Source organism: Macrotis lagotis, chromosome 7, assembly GCF_037893015.1.
Source record: "Macrotis lagotis isolate mMagLag1 chromosome 7, bilby.v1.9.chrom.fasta, whole genome shotgun sequence".
Taxonomy (NCBI): Eukaryota; Metazoa; Chordata; class Mammalia; order Peramelemorphia; family Peramelidae; genus Macrotis; species Macrotis lagotis.
The window spans coordinates 35096633-35118969 of record NC_133664.1 but is presented as its reverse complement, the minus strand read 5'-3'; the positions used below and the strand labels follow the sequence as shown (position 1 = coordinate 35118969).

General features: G+C 35.1%; 1 protein-coding gene across 6 annotated transcripts in view; it reads right to left on the bottom strand.

Annotated features, from left to right (window-relative positions):
* The window catches only part of SATB1 (SATB homeobox 1), a 156966-nt gene that overhangs the window by 52227 nt on the left and 82402 nt on the right, over window positions 1-22337 (bottom strand). For all 6 annotated transcript variants that reach the window (XM_074195728.1, XM_074195731.1, XM_074195730.1 and 3 more), the window contains 2 exons: window positions 13160-13271; window positions 9509-9963 (listed from right to left, as the gene is read on the bottom strand). In XM_074195728.1, the coding sequence (XP_074051829.1) occupies window positions 9509-9963; window positions 13160-13271 (567 nt within the window). The remainder of the gene's footprint in view (window positions 1-9508; window positions 9964-13159; window positions 13272-22337) is intronic.

Below are 22337 nucleotides of genomic sequence, written 5' to 3'. Positions count from 1 at the left end.
GATTTGATGCATGAAGATTATAGTCTGCAAGTGGTCATTCACATTTCGGATTTTCCTTTCCAAAGAATTCATAAAAATATTATTGGGAAGGGAGGAAACAATATTTTGAAGGATGGGACAATTTAGTTAAAAGGAAGTGATCTCTGAATATTGTAGCACTTTAAAAGGTTATCTGCAAATGCTTTTTAAATTTTTAAATCTGCTAAAGTCAATCGCTGTCAACATATTTGGGTGCAGACTTGATGAAGATGATACTTTATTCAAATTCAAATAAAAAGGTTACATAAAATTAATAGAGGATAGCTTCTAAACAACCACATCAATATTTTGTGTCTATGGCACAAACGATGTCATTATAGAGAGAGATAATGACTACCAAATATTACTTAGTTGTGACTTCAAGAGAAATGCACAAATTAGATTGAAAAATAAGAACAGAGACTTGAAGTACTTGTAGTAGGCAAAGGCTGTTCCTATACAATGACAAAGCCTGAAATCAATTCAATTAAAATTCAACCAAAAAATGTCATCTGTCATCCAGATTGGTTGTCTATATGACGTCAGATGGTTGGTTCAACAAAATTTGTGACTGAATCGATTTAGCATGTGATATCACAATGACCCAGTCTAAGAAATTTCTCAAAAAATAATAATGAAGATTAGGGGACCATTTTCCTCTTTCTGTCCATGTTCTATGTTGTCCAAATACATATGGATGAAAGTAGGCAATAGAGGAGAGAGGCTATGAAATGGCTTTGTAAAAGAGAGACATACATATTAAACATACATCATCTATATTATATTCTTATTAAATGAAATGCATACAGAGAATACAAGAACACAGTTTTAAAAGGGTGACTAGTCAACTCTTACAGTGATTGACAGAAAATTCAAAGTAATACATCATTGAAACCTCGTGAGAATCTTGAGGAGATTATGGTATGGTAGACATGACCCAAAGGAACAGGTGATGGGACAGAGGCTTTGAAATAAATCAAATAAATATCTTCAAGACAATTGTATTTTGGAAATTTGACATTGGACTTTAAACAATGAAACTGCTTTTTAAAAAAATGCACATTCAGAGAAGGAACAGACTTGTGGCAATATAAAACTATAATAGAGAAAAACGTTAAGAAAAGAGCAAGATTGGGGAGAAGTTCTATGCTTCATTCCTTCCACCTGCTAAGATTTAAAAAGTCCTTGTCTGGATTAAGAAATGAGGCATCATGGGTTACTGAGCAAAGAAAAAAAAGCTTAGTGTCCAAGTTTGAAGAGTCATAATAAATAAGTTTGCAGGTCTCTTCCATCAATTACTATCCATTAGACAAATGTTTTGAAGAAAAAAGCAACTTATCTTCCTCCAATATAATTATTGTAATGGTTCAGGTAGTTAATTGTTACTTAATGATCATGGGCAGAACTGAATCGTTGCCATAAATATTGAAGTAACCATAGATAGGCCAGTGTAGATAATACCAAATAGTTTGAAACCAGTTTACCCATTGCTTTCAATGGGGGGAGTGCCCCCTGGTGGACAATGTATGGGAAAAATAGCCACAAAACGTTTTGACCACAGTTTATGACTATCTTGAAAACATTATTAGGCCACTTTGGAAAAATTCTCCCAAAATATAGGCGTCAGATTATGACTAGAGGAAAACACTTGAGTAAATTGTTTTTGTAGGCACAGTCTCTGTGTTTTTGCTTCCCTTTATAGTTGGGAATCCTTGCTATTAGTATATTTTAAGGGATCACTTCATAATGCACAATGTCATTCAGTAACAAAATCTTCTTGGGCAAAGACCCAAGATGAACCTGCCTTCCAATGATTTCTGCTATGTGAGTCAGAAGTGTCATAGCACAATCCCAGGATCTGTCACTTATTATCTAATATGAGGTACTGAAATATCTAGACACAAACTTACTGAATACATTTAACATTATTACTCTATCTAGTTTTGGGGAAAGGAAACATGTCTGTGACATCACGTTAAAGTCATGGTCACATTAATGGTATATGTGCTTGTGGCCATTCATCATAGCCTCACATCACACAGAAGTTAAAACGTAGAAGCTGCTGTGGCAGGAGACCAATATCTCCCATGCTATGTGTCAGAGCTTCAAAGGGCCATTCCTATTATTCTTCAAGAGGGAGATCCTCACATGGTACCTGCATCACCATTTTCACACACACACACACACACACACACACACACACACACACACACCATTTTTGCCCATCATTAAAAAAATAACACAAATGTTTTTTTAAAATGGCAAGAACAAAAAGTAAAAATATAGAAAAACTTAACTAGTTGAGAAATTAATACCATTTTTCATTGTGTGTCTTTAAAGTCCTATAGGGTTGCTTCATTCTAAAATGGCAAGTCTAAGAAGAGTTAAAGGACTTGCCGATAAGATACCAAGCTCCAAGCCTTTGTGTACCGTCTGCCTTTATTATACATGGAATGCTTTCCCTTAAAATTCTTCTTACTATTCCCTTAGAATTTCCTTTACTATTCATATTCAACTTGTGTCTCCTCTTACAGGAAGTCCTTCCTGGTCTCCCTAGTTGCTAGTGCCTTCTCCACTAATATTATTTTCCATCTAATATATATTTCTCTTATCTCTCCTGATATGTAGGTCTATATGCCTACATATATGTAAATATGTATGTATGTGTATGAATACATATTTTCCCCCATTAGAATGAATGTAAGGTCCCTGAGGGCAGAGGTTCAGACTAAGTATGGCCCCAGGGATGTCTAGCATGAGAAAGTTCCAACAATCACACGTGGCAAGAATGAGGGATTGTGAGAGTATTCCATTGGTTCTCTCAATCAAGAGAAAGGAAGGAAGGAAGGAAGGAAGGAAGGAAGGAAGGAAGGAAGGAAGGAAGGAAGGAAGGAAGGAAGGAAGGAAGGCAGGCAGGCCTCTAGGTGGACCAACTGGAAGGAAACAAGCAGACAGGGATAATAGTAAGGATGGACCGGTAAGGGCCTACTGCAGTCTGCATCATTGAACAGGACTAGGAAACTAGCTGGTAGCATAGTAAACAGAGTATGGGGCCTGGAACCAGAAAAAGCTGAGTTCAAATTAAGTTTTAGATACTCAGTAGGTATAAGAATTTGGGCAAATCATAATTTGTTTGCCTCAGTTTCCTCTTCAGTAAAATGAGTATAATAATAGCAGCTACCTCCCAGGGTAGCTATGAGAATTAAATGAAATAGTATTGGTAAAGTGACTGGCACACAGTAGGCACTCTATAAGCGTTAGCTAGTCTTCTTGTTATTATTAATTATTATTAATCATCATCTTGATTTGAGGTATAGAATGGCTATGACCTTCACTGACAGGGGATATATTCATCCTAATGAAAGGATCAAAGCCTGAATTATGAAAGGCCTTTTCCCTTGCATTGAAGTTTTTCATGCATTAATCTAGAGATTTTTAAACAGATTTATCATAGAAAAATTTGAAATTACTTTGCAGTTTAGTTTCATAGTTGGGAAGTGAAAGTTCTAAACTTTTTCCAATGAAAAAATGAATTTACAAAGAGATTCCTAGGCCTGTTTATTTTTGTATTTCCAAAGAAGAGTTTGCAAGTTATCACAAGCATAGTTCATTACTAATTGTAAAAAAATGTTCAATAAATATTATCAGTACTTCCCAAAGCTAATTATGAATTCTTTAAAATACAGATAAATGAAAGTGTCTGCCAATCTGAACAAAAACATAGCCTGTCTGGCCTCCACTTTGTCTCCTCTTTGAACATAATCACCGATTCAGATAGATTTTTATCAGCTTCATGGAACTTCAAAGCATGTACAAAGAAAATATGATTTGTTGAAACCTCCCCCAAATACGTAAAGCACCTCGGAATGCTCTGAATGTACCATTTGCTGTGAATTTTAAATTGCATGTCCAGGTGAAAGATGATTTTCTAACTCCACCCACTCACCTGGACCTTGGCCAAGTAAGTTATAAGCAGACACATTCATCTATGTCGTTTAGTAGCAAAGGGAGAGCTGTCATAGTGCTGTAATAGCACCTTTTTACCTTTGATTCAATAGTGATATGGATAGTGTGCTTTTTCTTAAATTACACTGCAAAGGATTATATGAACACAGTGGCAATTTCTGTTATACTTAAGCAGGCAAATTTCTCTCCACCAGATAATTTACAGAACTCAAATTCAATAAAACATTGCATGATGGTCCATTACTGTTATCAGTTTTGAATAATCCATCTTCATTCTTCATTTTACTGGAAAATAAAGTGTGCCAAAGACAAAAGGAAAAAAAAATAAAAGGAAAAGACTTGAGAGTGGAAGCCAAGTAAACCCTGAGTTTTATTTTAAAAATCCCATTGCTACCTAGATATGTCAAACATGTATAAGACATGTGACACATACAGAAGCAGAATGCTTGAAGCTAAAACTGCAACTTCCAAGAATTATATTAAAGCTGGTAAGTGTTTATTTAGAAGCTTTAGGAAAATTTTAAAAATATATTGGCCTCTATTATAGCCTCATGTAACAGGTTTTAGTCCCTACTGAGATTTAGTCTTTTCAATAGTAATTCATGTAAAGAATACATTTCCACCAAATGTAAAAAACAAAAAAGGAATTGTTTCTCAAAACTTAAGAAATTATTTTTTTAAATCTTTACAACAAAGTATGTTTAACATAGTTATAAATGTATAACCTTTATTAGATTACTCTCTATCAAGGGAAGGGAGGCAGAGAGAAAAATGATTGTTCAAAACTATCTTTACATATAGTTAAAAAAATACATTTTAAAAACTATCACAAAATATGTTTAACATAGTTATACATACATAACCTACATTAGATTACTCTCTATCAAGGGGAGGGGGGAAGAAAGGGAACCAGGGAGGAAAATGATTATTGAAAACTATCTTTACAGGTAGCTGGAAAAATAAATAAATAAGTGAATAAATGAATAGATAGATAAATAAATAAACAAATGGAAACTTTGCCACAAAATATGTTTGACATAGTTAACCATGTATAAGCTTTATTAGATTACTCTCTATCCAGGGGAGGTGGGGGGAGGGAAGGGAGACAGGGAGAAAAATGATTGTTATTTTCACATGTAGCTGGAAAAACAAACAAATAAATAAAACTTTACCACAAAAGATGCTTAACATAGTTATACATGTATAATCTACATTAGATTACTCTCTGTCAAGGGGAGAAGGGGAGGGAGAAAAATGATTGCTGAAAACTATCTATACATGTAGTTGGAAAAATAATATATTAATTTAAAAAACCACTTTGCCAAAAATGAATTATATTTGTAGAACAGTCTTAAGTAATGGGGTGTTCCTATGATTGTGAAGGTCCTATGAGGCTCATGCTAATCAATTATGATGCACATAAATGTAGTTAATATGAAATTCCCAGGGCAAATACTCAAATGACTCTGAGATCAATCTCATCAATTTGGGAGTGCTGTTTAGTGATGGAAACTGTATTCTGTCCATGCCTGCCCATCTTGTCTTCACCCTCCCATATATACGTTCCTCACAATGGGTCCACCCAATGTTCTAGAGCCCTTTCTTCCTTCTCCTGATTGAGATACTCTGACCATCCATCATCCTTCATCCTTGCCATGTAGTCAACTCATCTTCTTTTCCTCCGACATATTTCCTTGACATTTTTTAGCCCATGGAAATTTCTCACTGGTTATAACCTAGGCTCACCCAGCAGGTACCTCTCCACTGTGTGATATAATTAATTTTTAATTTTTAAGAGCTAGGATAATACATGTTTGTCCACCGTAGAGAGACCCCCAGGAACTTTGTGTCCAGAGACTATCAATGTTTCTCTCTTCTGATTGCCTCTTTGTCTGATTATGTCATAAAGCCTTGCATTTGTATGTACATATTTTACACTATTTCAAACCAACTTAAGTTGGAATTTCACATTGTAGTAAGTGCACACGAATGTGAGATGTGAGATTTAACTGTGCAGAGCCCCAGCTATCTACATATGCATTAGCATGTGTATTTTCGTACTCGCGGCTAACACCATACACTAACACTCTGCACCTGTTTTTATTGAAATGCATACACTTTGGAATAAACACACTACATGCATTCATATGAATGTATAATCAATAAAATCAATGCAGCTGTGGTTTTTTAAGTGTGACCACCCAAAATACATGTGTGCTTGCGTGTGCAAAAACGAAGTCTCAGAAACTGCATACTTAAATAGAAGGATATGGCGGAATCTACCCAGCCAATGTTTCAAACACAGCCAAAGAATCATTTCCTACTGAGAACTGTCCCTACACCAGTAGTGAAGATTTTAACTGAAACACTTTTCTTGTCATTCCTGAATAAAGTAAAGAGTTCTTTTAAAGATGGGTTAAACATTAAGATGGCTTTTATTAAAGTACACTGCATCTAGCTGTACCAAATTTTCTATATCTTTCCCTTCTCAAAAAAATAGTTACTTATCTTTATATGACATTAGCCACTGAGTTGATTTAAATTACACACAAGTAAAACCCATATAGTTCTACTATCTCAAACAGCTTATAGCTCCTATGAACAGAAAAATGGAATAAAAAAATCTGCAGATGGAGGGGACCCTGGAGATCATAAAGCTCAATCTTCCCTTTACTATAAAGATGAGGAAACTAAGCCCAAGAAAGCTAACAAATTTACTTAAGGTTACACACTTATTCAATGGTAAAGCTCAGGATTCAAATCTAGGCAGCTAAGTGGTACAATGTATAGAATGTGAGACTCTGGAGTCAAGAAGGACTGAATTTCAATCTTGGAGGCTTTGGAGAAGTTGCTGAACCTCTCTGTCCTCAGGGTTGTTGTGAATATGAAATGAGATTGGGGCAGCTCGGTGGAGCAGAGCATAGAACACTTGTCCTGGAATCAGAGAGATCTCAGTACTTGATACTTGATACTTACTAGCTATGTGACCTTGGGCAAGCCATTTAACCCCATTTCCTTGCCACCACCCCCCAAAAAAAAATCCAGGAAGAATTCAGATCATATATATATATATATATATATATATATATATATATATATATACATATATATATATATATTTACACATAAACACATGAATTTATGTTTAGTTTTGTAAACTTTATACTGCTATATAAAAACTGACACCAGATCCCTACCCACTTTCTACAATCAATCTTCCCAATAATTACCAGTAACATCAGTAGCATCCAGTGTTCCCTCACAATAAAAACTGTTGATTAAGGGATGATTTTCCCCATCTCACACACTTTACTGCTCACTCTCACTATTCTTAAGCATATGAAACCTTCAGTAATGCTCAACAACCTAAGCGTGTATCTTTGCTTTACTATATATATTAGTCCATGCCAATGTTACCTTAGACTATAAGCTATGAAGTAGCCAATATCTACAAGTTTAATATGAGTCTAGTGCTGCTGAATTGGTCACTGTTGCTAATGAAGAATGTTATCTATAGCAGTAGCAAGCAGTATTTTAGACCTACTCTATTTTATTTATATGTATATATGAAATCATGTCCCCAGATAACTATAAAATTAAGAACAAAGTATCATAGTTGTAGAACAAATTATTACAGTTAAAAAGTTAAGTGTAAAAAAAATCACAGCTGTGAATCAACCTGCTACCTGAATTCTGCAGATGACTTTATTTTAAATTATCATGTCTGAGATCCCCTGACCTTTGGTATTTTAACTACTCACAACATCAAAAGATAACTTTATAATTATAAAGTGAGTCAAGTAGATTCAGGAAATGATATTAAAATGAGAAATATTAAAAAGAAGCTAATTCTTTGGATCCAGCCATCATTAAATACTACCTTTCTTTTATGTTTAGGTCAAAACTCCACTTTCCTTCTGGACAGTGGTTTCAAAAGAAAAAAAGGATATTTATTTCAAGATGTCACAGTACAGTGAATTTGAGACTAGAGAACCAGAGTTCAAAGCCAGGATTTGCTTTTTACCACCTGTGTGATCTTGGCAAAGTTATTTAAACTTATTTGGCTCATTTCCTCATTTGTAAATCAGGATAGTTGGATGACAAGCTAGGGCTAGGTTTGATGATCTTATATTTAAAAACAATGTAGTTCAATGTTTCTCAAAAGATTTTTTCTCATTATTTCAAACATGGAGATATATATATATATATGTATATGTATGTATGTATGTATGTATGTATGTCACTTCTCCCTCCCATTCTTCTCCTTCACTAAAATAAAAGTTCAGGGTTTATTGATGGGAACATCTATTCTATATTTACCAAACAAAGAGGAGGTTTTAGCAGGAAAAGCAACATGGAGACCAGGTAACAATGGAATCCTAGGTAATGGTGGTGGGTGGTTGTGATAGAGAGAGGTGTAGACACTACAGCTAGTAAAAAAAAGGATGAATGACACTGTGGAGGAGAATGACTACGTTATGCTAATTTGTTATGCTAATGAGACATACTGCTGCCATCACTTAACAGCTGATCATAACTGGTCTCCATAATCCCCTTAGTTTGAAAAAAAAAGTTACATATTTGAAAGAAAATATCTAACATATCACATTTTTTCTCATGTTCACCTTGCTAGATGCAAAATAATTCACATTTATTTAGTATTTTAAGATTTCCAAAACATTTTCTTTATAACAACACCTTGATCTAGGCAGAGTAATTATTATTCTGCCCACTTACAAGATGAGAAAGGTGAGACACAGCAGGAAAGTGACTTGATCTTGGTACCACAATCAAGTTGTGGCAAGGGGAAAATCAGCTAAGCAATGAGTAGGCATGTGACCTTGAGCATATAACAAGCTTTTTAGACTTTAGTTTTCTCATCTACAGCAGTAGAACTGAATCGTTCTCAATTGCTTGAAAGTTCCTCACACTTAAAACATGGTTCCTATTGTTGCTGTTGTTCGGTCATTTCAGTCTTGTCTCACTTTTCATGCCCCTAATTTAGAATTTTCTTGGCAAAGCTACTGGATTGGTTTGCCACTTCATTTTACAGATGTGGAAACTGAGACAGATAGAAGTTAACTGACCTGTCCAGTAGGATGTATGTGAGGTTGAATTTGGGCTCAGGTCTTCCTGACTACAGACCTGAAGCTGTCTCCTATGATTCATGGAATGAATAGACATAGCTAACAGTAATATTTAATACCTGCCTCTTTGGTTGCAATTTGTAAATGAGTGGGCCCTGAATGAGATACTATTCACAGTTGTTATTCTGGTCTCCCATTGCCAGTGAAGAATATAATATGAACTAGAAACTGGAATGGAAAACATGATAGCATTCCTAAAGCATGATTAGGGAGAGCCTTACAATGGCAAGTCATTAAATTAAATTTAGTGTTTCAGTCTGGACACCGACAGAAAGCATCTTTGTAGAGAGGATTCAAAAGGAGAAAACCACCAAGAAGATATGGACAAATGGCATGCACAAATAAGAAAATCTCTTTCAAAATTCAACCAATCTTACCTGAGTTCTGTTAAAAGCCACACGTGCAAATACTGCCTGGGAGATTCCTGCTCTCTTCAGTTCATCTCGCACCCACTGGTAGATTTCGGAAGACACCTCTGTGTTGGTTGAGACCTGTTGCTCCAACGGTTTGTTCATAGATCTACTGACAGGGGGAGGGTGGTTCAAGTACTGTTGGTTTAAGGACTGCTGGGCTAAGAGTCTGTTCACTGCATACTGCTGGTTCAGCAACTGAGCCATCACCAGCTGTTGATTTACCAACTGAGGACTAATAGGAGTTGATACAAGTCCAGGGTGCAGGTTTGGAAGAGGGGTCCGGACCGATGGCTGGCTGCCGTGAGAAAGCTGCACAGGGGATGGAGGCTGCTCAGCAGTGTTCCCTGGGACTGGCTGCTGGCCAAAGTTGACATGGTTGGCACTCTGCTGGGATAGTTCGGAAAGGCTATCCATCTCAACTACAATGGACCAAAAAAAAAAAAAGCACCATTTCTTAGAAAATAATTATGATAATATGAAATCACCTTTATATAGAGCTCTAATGTTTGCAAAGTGCTTTGTAAACATTATGCAAGGTAGACTATAAATAATCATGATAGTGCAGAAAGACAATGGATTCTCCAACAACCAAAACCAGGTAAAAACTGGGGACAATCTGGGTACGGACTGACACCAAATCATCCCATTTAACCCATGTATCCAATACCATAAAAATGAAAGAAAAATGTTTGTTGTTATTTTTCAAAATGTTGCATGACATGCTTTGGCTTCAGGCTTAAATTTGTCACTTTAGATTTATTTAAACAAATATCATAAAAAACAGTCATTTGTTTAGGGACAGGGATGCTAAATTTCAGTGAGATGAGATATAATTTTCAACTGTAACAATTCATTCAACAAGCATTATAAAGTTCCTACTTTGTGCTAAGCACCAAGGGCTGCAGATCCAAAGAAAGAATACTTATATGCATAAACGTATTTATATACAGATTATATGCCATAAGACATATAATACCATGATTTCTACCAGTTTCACTATTTATCTTCAAGTCTCAGCTAAAGTCTCATGTGCTATCAGAAGCCCTTCACAGTCCTCCTTAGCCTTACTGCCTTCCTTCTGAGATTATCTTGAATTTACTCCATGTATATCTTTTTTTATACATAGTTGTTGGCATATAGTCTCCCCTCTTAGACTGTGAGCTTCTTGAGAGAAAAAAATAATATACCCCACCCCTTCCTCAAGTTCCTAGAAAAGTGTCTCAATATAGTAAGCATTAAAGAAATGCTTGGGGATTTGTCTTGAATCTGAAGTCAGGTGACATGAGCTCAAAAGGCACCTCTTCTATTTATTATTCATGATGTTCACATGGCCTTTTGATTTGATCAGCCACACTTGGACAAACTATACTTTGACCCCAATATAGTGACGGATGGTCATTTTGGTCCTCCTCAAGAATGAGGGCCAACAACCAACCATTCAACCAGCCCATGTGACCATGAATCAATTTCCCTTTCTGGGTCTTGGCTTCCACACCGGTATAAAACATAGATTAGACTTATGGGACCTTTAAGCCCTCACCCAGCTTAAAAATTTACGAGTCCATGATTCTACAATATATTCTTGCTTTGAGTCTCCATGAAATCAGAGAAATAGTATATTGGGACATAAAACTGATTATCTGTTCCCATTAAAAAGTTTTTTTTTTTTCCCTAACATTGATTTCTAGAAGAAGCTGCGGTGAGGAAATTGCTTTTCATTCACTCTTGAAATCATTTTTGTCAAAAAAAGAAATGGCCATTTTAGTGCAATGGTAATCCTGGTGCCATTAATCTCACCCCCGGCCCAACCATGAGCTTCTCCACTGGCCAGGTGTCCCACAAGGCTTCAAGACTATATGTACTTCAAACATCCTGCTGCAGAGAAGAAGCTGCTTTTATTTTCCTCAGTGTAAAAGCTGAACATGGAGCCATAAATAGGCATTTCCCCCAAATACCAAATACTATGCTTCCCTTGTGTAGACACCAGCTAAGTCTTAATCATCATTTCTCATTATCACTAAATATTCAAACTTTACATTTGGAAGAACTTATCATTTGGAAGAAGTTAACTGGCATATGCAAACTATAACCAAGGATGGGGGAGAGAAACCTTCTATTTCTACAACCAAATGTAGAGATCAGCCCAAGTGGGCCATTCACATAGAATAGTAATTCAAGCAATTATCACAAAAGTGATGCATTGTCTTCATTACAGCCTTAAGCTATAAAAGGCGAGGAATCTGTTTTGGTAGATGGATGGTTTTTCTCCAACTACTAAAAGCTAAAACATGCTCAAAATTCAGATTCCCCTACTTCCTAATGCCCTTAAAAAGATATTAATAATTATTTTTGTTAATAGAATACATTTGCAGAGATTCTCTAGAAATAAGTTTAAAACAAGATATAATATCCAACGTTAGATTAATATTGCATAGTTAACATTAACATAATTTTTTAAATATAATATAAAAGTGTGTGAAAGTGAAGAAAAACAGTCTCGAAATAGGGTTTGATTTTGTGAACACTAACTTCCTCATAAGTTGGAGAGACTGACTGCTATTCTAGAAAGAGCTTAGGGCTTGGAATTTGAAGATCTGGATCCACCTTCTGCCTTGGAATCTCACCAAAGAATTCTAAGCCTTATTTTTCTCATTTATAAAAGGGGGGTAATAGTATGCTACTAATCTTGCAGAATTTTTTAAATGAGGAGAGAATTCCATCTATTCTATATATCTTATAGATCCTGAGTTAATTACATATGGTTTCTCCCATTAGAATATGAGCTTTATGAGGCCAAGGAATAGTTTTGTCTTTCCTTTATCTTTAACACTTAGCATAGTGATTAATTTCTTAATAAATGCTTCCTGTCTTGTTATCGCAATCCCTTAATTTATTAGATAAATGTGAGTTATTACGATCAATAGTAGATACTCATAGAAAGTAAAGACTTAGGTAAAATCTGTAGCTTAACCCTGTCATTCTTGAACCCCATATTTCTTATGAATCCTTCATAATCTTTTTTTAATTTGTTTTCTCCATAACAAATGTTGATTTTGTGAGTTAACAGTACGTGTTGGGAAGGGTGTGTGATTGAGGAGTCAGTGAGGCAAGAAGTTATTGGTCAGTACAGTGATTTGTTCCTGAAGATCATTGGGGTGAAGTCAATTACTACTGAATTATCTACTTGCCATAACCCTTGCAATAGATGCTACATCAAAAAAACATGAATTATTTCTTTCAAATTGATTGTAAAAAAAAAATCACACAATTTTCCACCCCAAAATCCACTTAATCCTGAGAGAGATCATATCTAATATTAGTTATTCAAGACCTTGTTAGGTCTTTATAGAGATGTTACAAAATGACAGCTTCCCTCCTCATTTCATGATTTCCTGCATGTCTGACAACCGAGTCAGTTTGGCTGATTTAAACACAAACATTTATTGAATTTAATTATCTCATTATACTCATACCCCAAAAAAAAGAAACATACTAAATTGATCTCTAATTGGGCAATCAAAATAGCTGGCTTTAGATATGATTGTGATAGCCCCTCCCTTTCACCCCCAATGACATGTAATGGTATGTGGCCCCCTTACAACGCTTCCTGCTTACCCAGCATATCTTTTGTCTTCTTGAAATGTTTATACCACCTTCCAAATTCTTGACATTTTGCTGCTGATACATTTGCATAGTAAGTGCTGTTCACAATGGATGAAATCATACTCTGCATGAAAAGGGGGGAAACATTTGTAATATATAGCAGCGCAAGTTGGAACACAGAAATTATTTCAATTGTTAAAACCTTATTTTTTTTTATCATCGGAGAACCATAACAATTTTTTTTTACCCTTTAGCCTAGAGCTTCAACTTAAAATTCATTAAGCAGAAAATCAAACATTTGTTTTAAATGGAATGGAAAGAAACAATCCACAGAGACAAGGATAAAGTGATCAAACTGTAGACTTGTTAACTTCAGCATAGCATCTCTAGATTCTCTCACTCAAAGACTTCTATGCTCTCCAGGTCTATAAAGCTTCTATTGACCCCAAAGAACTACAAATCTATCTTATGCCTGCAAAGTCACAATACCCTTACTACCTTGTGAAACTCTGGCTGCACTGCATTATTATCTTCTTTTTTTTTTTCATAAATTAGTTCCACAAACAAAGGCAGAATGGGAGGAGTGGAAAGGGATCCTGCCTCAAAATAGTAATATACCTGTGTTCAAGGCTAATGTCTAACACATACTGGCTGTGTGACCCTAGGAAAGTAAGTTAACTTCTCAATGGTCTGGGTAACTCCCTCAGAGTCTAAAAGGGATCCAAGGCACTGACCTCTTTGATGAAAGAAATTTTCTCATTTGAGAGCTCCCTCTCAGTGAAATCAGAATTCTGCTTTCCTTTTCTATATTCTTCCCTATTAAGAAGGTGGGTTGGGGGGGGGGGGTATACTATTATGATAAAAGGTCAGAATAACTACATATAATAAAGCACTTAAAATAATCATAGAAAACCACTGTATGAAGGATTTAATTAGATTTAATTCAATTTTTTAAGAAGGGCATGATTCTAGATTTGACTGGTCCTAAAAAACACTCTTAACAATATTGAAATGAATAACAAAACCACTATTTTAAGCATATTTCAGTTCTTTCCAATCAATTATCTGAGAGTAAAAATAATCTAGTTTCTAAAACATGAAAGGAAAGAAAATGAAAAGTTTATTTTTTCCACTTTCAAAATAGGAAAAAATTTTTAAACAAACAAAATGAAACCTTATCACTATAATTTCAATGAAAATACCCATGTTCAAAAACACTGAATATTTCCCCCCACCCCATATATAATAACTAGTCAATAGTGAGTACATTAAAGACATTTTCCATTAAGTCTTAAAAATAATTAGATTTCCAATTATCTACTCTCCCCCTCCCTGCTCCAACCCTTTGTGTATAAAAGCTTGCATTTCAAACTTTAGTTGGACTATGGTGAAATAATTTACAGAATAGAAGCATTGTTCTATGGACAGTTAATAACCAGAAAAGCCAGTTTGGGGACAAAGATACAAAATATTTTTCTATCGCTGTCTACTTTAAAGCTATTTCTAATTTAAAGCTGTGCTATTCTGGTTACTGACTCCACTGAAATTCATTATCAGTGATAGCTTTAGAGTACATACAGACCAGGAATATGTAAAGGCTTTTAGGATTCTTATAAAAACTTGACTAAAAAGATGTGCTCTAGTCTGCTACTTTTGCAAAACAGAGATAGCCTAGCAAAAGGACCCTGTGACAAACTTCCTGTCTGCTACTCAATGCTTTGACACCCATTTCCACATTTTTTTCTCCTCTAAAATTCGACTTCTTAAAAGAATTAGTGATGCTGTCATTAGCTCCAATGGTGGGCAATTTAACTAAGAGCCTGCTACAATCACCAGTGTAAAAGAGTCTTTTAAAATTTGCCAAAACCAGAGTCCAAAGATTCCCTGATCCAGTTAACAATCAATCCATCAGCATCAATGAAACTTCTTTCACTGGAATAATGGACTGATATCCTCAGATACTAATAAAACTATTGAGACTATCTTATGGATAATGAGGATTTCTCCCAGTGGATAACAGTTAATGTTCTATTGCTCAGGTCCAAGTTTCTTAAAATTCTATATGTTTCCTATCTAGATATCCAAATAGGTTCTTGAATACTAATATCACTGCAGAAGAGCATGTGTGAATTTTAACCATTCATTGTAAAAATCTTGGTTTTAAAAATTATGCTTCAGGGGTAGCTAGGTGGCACAGTGCATGGAGAACCAGCCCTGGAGTCAGGAGGACCTGAGTTCAAATACAGCCTCAGATGCTTAATAATTATCTAGCTGTGTGGCCTTGGGCAAGCCACTTAACCCCATTTGCCTTGCCAAAAAAAAAACCCCTAAAATTTATGTTTCAGTCTATCTATATTAGGTGTAAGTATTTTTAAATGCCAAATGCCTAATCTATTAAAATCTTGTCTTTGATCCTGAAATATAGTTTACTATATATATGTGTATATATATATATATATATATATATATATATACACATATGCATATGGATGGATGGATGGATGTATTTAAGAGTGACCAGAATACATTCTTGAGCTCTCTATATTCCACACATAGATTATTTCTTTGCAGATTACAGAAAATTCTTATTCGAACTGACTTGGACAATAAAGCTTTCTGGTTGTTTCTCCACTTCAGGTGGGAGGAATCTAAAGGCATACTGAGATTAGTCTAAGCAAAGCGTTAAAAAGGGTAAATCAAAAGATTAAAATATAGCAAAGCTAATTAAAAGACTTTAAAAAATTTATTTGATGTGCTTCATATTTATCCATGCTACTGCTTCTTTTTAGAGTGGGGAATTGATAATTCCCTCCATTTTAACTAAATAACTATACTTATTGGTCTAACTTTCTGTTTACATGAGAATTTTCTCATCTTTTTTTGTTTTGCATTGAAGTTCTAATGTGAGTTTTTGATGTCATACTCTAATGCTACAAGATTCATTGTGATACCTGCAAATTCCAAATTAAATTTTGATGGTAAAATCAAATTTCCAAACAACCAGAGATTATCTTTTATCAATACCCAGGGCATGAGATAAGTTTGGGATAATAAACTCAGTGAAAGTGTTACAATAACAATGACAACACAATCCCATAGAGTTGGATCTGGATAAGACAAGTCCCTCAGAATATTTTCATAGAATGAAATTTACCTTTTAAAAATGGTTTTAAAATACCCATTCTGCAAATATTCTCATTCAGAAGTACTAGCTATTAATTTTCATTATTTAGGATGATAAGTTTAATATTTAATTCCCTAAATCTTATGTTTCATTTATGTATTAATATACTGTCAGCCCAGCAAATCACTAAAGAAATGGCTTACTATCAGTCTTCCAGGGTGTTAGTATTTTTATTGTGAGAAGCTACCAAGTTTATAGGTGCTGAAGCCCAGAAGTCATTACAAGGAGTCAATCAAAAAAAGTCTTAAAATTTAAAGTTAACATGAATTTAGTTGCCAACTCTAGCACCCTTTAAAAAATCATTTATGATGTCAACAGAGTCACGCTTAAAATGTTTTAAGGACTTTTCTTCACTAACTTACAAGAAATATTATCCCAAGTTCTCTAGAGCATCACCCATATGGAGATGGCTAAGCATTACTCTGAGGCCAAGTAGTTCTAATTCTCTCTTATTGTCAATTTAAATGAACTATCAAAAGCATTTGGAAAAGGGCACTACTTGCCCAGCAAGTTTCCTTACTGAATAGCCACTCTGTGTAAAATCGACTTGAAAACCTCAGGTGCTAGAGGTGGGGGGGGGGGGGGGGGGGGGGATGCCCTAAAAACAAGTCTCAGTCTCCTGAAATCTCTAGTTCAAATGCACCTCAGTATACATACCCATGATCTGACCAGAGCTTGTAATTTCTGAGAAAGCGTACTGATAGATTGCCTAAACTGGCCATATATCCCCCAAATATGGGGACAAATCATTATGCATATATAGGAATATGTATTATCCATATCAGGTAAGCCCAATAATCTCACATTAGTCACCACCGACATATAAGCTTTCCCAAGATATATCACTTCCCTATGAGGGGCCCGGCAGTTCTCTTTCAGAGTCTGGTGAAGATCTGCTCTGAAATGGTGCCATCTTCACAGACACCCCAGTACTCTAGAATGATACCATCTGCCACAGGCTGAGCTTTCCTTTTCAGCCAAATACATTATTTATAACCTTTCTAATTGTGTAAAGGTAAGGAGAAATTTTTTTTTCTGAAGCTCAACTTAGATATAGCTAGAATATTCTGAAACCACTTCTAACAAAACTGAATGTCTCCAAAATTTTGAAAAAAAAAAATTGGGGGGAGCAGAGTCCTTCAAAATGTTTCCTTTTAAAAGTATGACAGAATTTTCCAAAAGGGAGAAAAGTATGTTATACATAGCCAATATTTTTTGAAAAGGAAGAAAAACAGTTGATTTTGATTTTAGTTTTAATATTCGGTGGCCATTTCACTAACCAGTGATAGCCAGGTTATCATAGGGAATTATTTCCCACAAGAAGGTTCATCAACTGGGGTGGATGGGAGTGGGAGGGGGGGGAGTGATTGGATTATCATTTTAAAATGTTTTGTTGTTCTTTTAACAACAACAAAAACCACCCCCAAACAATGCTAATCAGGTTATTCAATCATCTAAACTAAAACTGTTCATGCTTTTCTGCCAAATCAACCAACCACAGCAAAATCTGTTATCAGTGATTGCTCAGCTTCCAGTCACAAGAAGTTAACCCCTCCTTCCCCAAAAGTTCTCCTAAAATAACCTTAAAGCGACCCAGGATTCTGATCCTAGAGAGGAAGGAAGAGAGGTTTCTCTTGGGAGAACTTTAAGTGTGCTTCCAGAGTATAAGGTCCTCTAACACATTCAATATTCAGGCCCAGAATTCAATAGTTCCCTAATAATTTAGGTGACCTCCATATTTTTTTTTAACATGAATTTATTCTCCTCAGTTTGAAATCAAGACCAAAAATCTCTAAAGGCCTTGTTGATTGTTTAAATAGGAAGGAGGAGGTTGGGGACCCCGGTGGGGGGGGGGGGCATGAATCCCTACAAAATAGTGGCTCACCAATGTTTAAAGCTTTCAGGCTCTATCAGTGGAGAGGGCAAGGGCTGCAACAACTTATTTACACAATTATCTAAATACGATTAAACAGCTGATGGACAAATATTAAACTGGAAAATGTATAGTCATTTCGGCTTAATGTAATCCTCTTTCTGTAAACACCCAAGATGATTTTTTTTTCAACCAGAACAGTCCTGACATCTCATAAGCCTAAGGGTGAATAGCAAGAGATTGTTTTTGATAGTTATAAATATTCAAAAGACATGCAGACCATCTGCTTTCATAATACAGGTAAAGCAACACAGAGATGGGGACTGCTGTATAAAAATGATTCTTTTAACAAAGTCTTCCTCTCCTCGAAAACTATAAAGACAGATGTCAAAAACTGTTTACACAGAGCAATCAGGAGCGTGCAAAATGTAATATTCCTTTTACACACAGTGCTTGCTAAAGAGATTTTTTTTTCTTTTTCTTCCCATCTGTGTGTTGCAACACATTTCTACAAGTTAAAAACATTTTTTCAAACAGAGATCTCATGAATACCCAAAAACATGCTATCTGGCTTCTGAATGCTAATTAATTTCAACTAAAGAATCAGATTTTTTTTTTTTTTGGTAAGGGAGGAATGTATGTTTTTGAATTGGAGCACTCTAGAGATAAGGCATAGAAAACAGAAGAAAATCCCCTCATAGGTCTGATTCTTTAAGGCTATTTTACAGTTTAGTTGTGGTTTTTTTTTAATGTAATTTGTGCCATTTTCATTTGGCTTTTTAATAAAAATTTATCACTCTTAACCTCTATAATATTGAGGCTAATATCATTTTTTCAAATGCTAAGGAAATACACACACACACACACACACACACACACACACACACACACAGACTTACACACAGAAGTACACACACCTTGTCTTCTTAGCTGGTTGTGAATAGTGTGGCTCATAAACCCCTACAGTCAATTTTCAGAACTCAAATACTAATCTTGACAATAACCTTTTAATGTATTATATTAATGGCATAAAGGCATTAACCACCTTTTTATAATTCTCAATAAAATGAGCATTTACTGAACAATCTGTCAAACTCCTGGCTGTGTGTGTGTGTGTGTGTGTGTGTGTGTGTGTGTGTGTGTGTGCTAATTTTTTTTTCCTTCTCTAAGCAGTGAAACTTCGCAGTTTGTGCCTGGTTGCACCTCCCCTGATTCCTGGTCCACTTTGGTGATTTGATTCTCCTGCTGAGATTCTCTAAGATAAATAAAACATAACTGGATAGTACCTTTCAAATAAACCCCAAAAAATGTACACTAACTTTAGAGGCAAAATCTACATCTGAATTCAGTTTTAGAAGAGAATTTCTTTCTTAAATACTTCCAAACAAATGGATGCTCCAATAAGCCCTAAAGAGCATCATAAGAGATCCTAATAGTGAATGAATTTGCTACATATTGACAGGTAGGCTCTAGCTGGGTAGTTGTTGGGTTTTTTAATAGAATAAATGAGAAATAGCAGAAAATTCTAAGTATAATATTCTTTTTGTGCTAATTGCCTTGTGTCCCCCAAATCTTTCCCTTTAGATCTTCTACTGCTTTCTAAGCTACACTCTTGGGAGGTACAACTAGGGATATAATCTGAATCTCAATTTGCTGACAGAATAATCACTCCCAGATTTTACTTAAATTCCACTTGCCATGCAGTTATGATTATTGTTATTGTTATGACCCTAAGCCCTAAAGATATCCTTAACAGAAAGTCAAAAATGTCTTTAAGATGCAATTACAGAATGATTACATCAATTTGCTGTTGACAGAAATTAAGATGTTTTTGCAATATTCTAATAGAGAATTCGCTTTTTCTTGTCTTTAAGAATTTAAGTGATCACTGGGTGTTTCCCAAGCCAACAAGTCAAGCTATTGTTGCGATTCATATTTTTTAAAAGATTCTCAATCTGTGTTCTTTCTCCTCTTCACTTAAGGCACAGTCAAAGTTTTGCACCTCTTCAGTTTTGACCGAATTTTCTACAATGTCTTGTCTGTGGAGCTATCGATAACAACTTAGACTTTCCTGTATATTGAGTCAGATTTCTCTAATTGAATCAGTTAAAAGTTTGACTTAAGCATTTAAAAGGGAAAATAGTTTTTATTTTCATGAAGAAAATCTTTCCAAGCAGAGATCCTATAGGGTTTTCTTTAATGAGTAAATAAGATTCCTGTGCAGTTATTATAATGCATTTATATGCAAGCAATATAGGAAAGTCCTTAAAAGGAGTTTCTTTTTTTCAGATTAAATACCACCCCCCCATAATTCTTATGGGTGATATTAGTTTATAGAGCTAATTCATCTTCATAGTACAAAGGTAATTTTTATCCTTGTTTAAGTTAAGGCATCATAAGTTCAAAATTAGAAGAGTTTGAATTAATAAGATTTTATCCAATGTTATAACATCAAATTATATTTACTGATTCTGAAAGAGTGGCATGTGAGAGCCTGCTCATTTGAATTATAGGCCTGCTTTTTTTCTGCTTCCTTGGAATGGGGAAGCAATCCTTTCCTATCTACAGAGAGTCAAATGTCCTATCATTGGTACTTAATTATAGAAAGCTGAATACGGTTCCATTCTGAAGCAATGCAAAGTTTAATTTTAATTTTCTTTCATACTAAGACAAATATGAAACAAAAAGCAAGGAAAGAATTATTTGGATCACTTGGCTCCTCCAAAAGCATTCATGATACAAAGAAAGTTGTCTCTTTCAAACCTCTGAGATTCTAATGTCTTTCTATCTTTTCAAGTGTAACAAATCTTACAACAGATTTTGAGGACTGAAAATTAGGAAAAATGTTTGGACCACCAAAAGTCAAATGTGTTCATGATCAATTGGAATTTCAATACTTGAGGGAGTCAGAAAATTTTCTTTCTGTCTTTTCATTAACTAGCCCTACTGCAAAAATGCTCCACAATTTAGGGGGGATACCATCTAACAGGGAATCATGACTCCTTTAAGGAAAGGAGCTTGAAGTGTTGAAAATCAGATTGCTTGTTACTTGATTGTATTTACAGAAATCTCCGAGTGTGCCTTTAGGGTCATTTGGAGGAAAAAGGGTATGCTATTTGATCTTTTCTTGTTTCATGGAAGTAGAAAACTTTAAGCTTACTTGAATTAAATTAAACTAACAAAAAATAACGGGCAAGATAACATGCTAGATCAAATGCAAAGGGAAAAATAAGCCAGAGACTGCTCTCAAGAACCTAGAATTGTATAGGAGTAGAAAATGTGTGTATACAAATGACTATAATATAAAGGAGAACCAGAAAAAGAGAAGACTATATGGCAAGAAAAGAATAATTAATACAATTAATAGTTCTAATAATCGATTACATTTATATAATGCTTTAAAGTTTGCAAAGCATTTAGTATACATTTAGTTATTTGAGTCACAACCCAGTGAAGGTGTTGCCATTATTATCATCCCCATTTTAGAGAAGAGCAAACTGAGCAGAGAGAGATTAGGTGACTTGCCAAGGGCAATCCAGATCAGATCTGAGGCAAGATTTGAACTCTTCTTCTGACTCCACACCTAGTGCTAAAGGAGGCAGCATTTGAAGCTGGGACTAGAAGGTGAATGGATGAAGGTCAAGAAGAAAGTATTCATTTCAGGCATGGAGGAAGGCTTGATCAAAGACCCTAGTGATATGCTAACCTTAGCCATCTGAATAAATTTATACACTCAAATGATGAATATGTAAATGGGATCTTTAAAGTCAAGGCAAGAAAGGCACTCTGTGATTTGATTACATATTGAAATTGCTTTATCGTTTGGAAGAGAAGTAATCACTTGGATTACCTGCACAAAGTAGGCATCGGCAAATTTCCATGCCAGCCCATGCTGAAAATTCTTCCATAACAGCAGAGGGCACCCTAGCTGATTTTTCCTTCAACCCTCTCTACCCCAGACTCATGCTGAGCTCACACTCAGAATCAGATACCTCCCAAAGACATGTCTTAGCATTTCTACAAGGAAAGAACTTTTTTAAAAAAAAATCTAATTCAACTTTTTCCGTTGAAATGGAAACAGTCAAACATTTTCCCATTTTCTTTAAGTTTAGGACTGATATGTCTTACCTCAA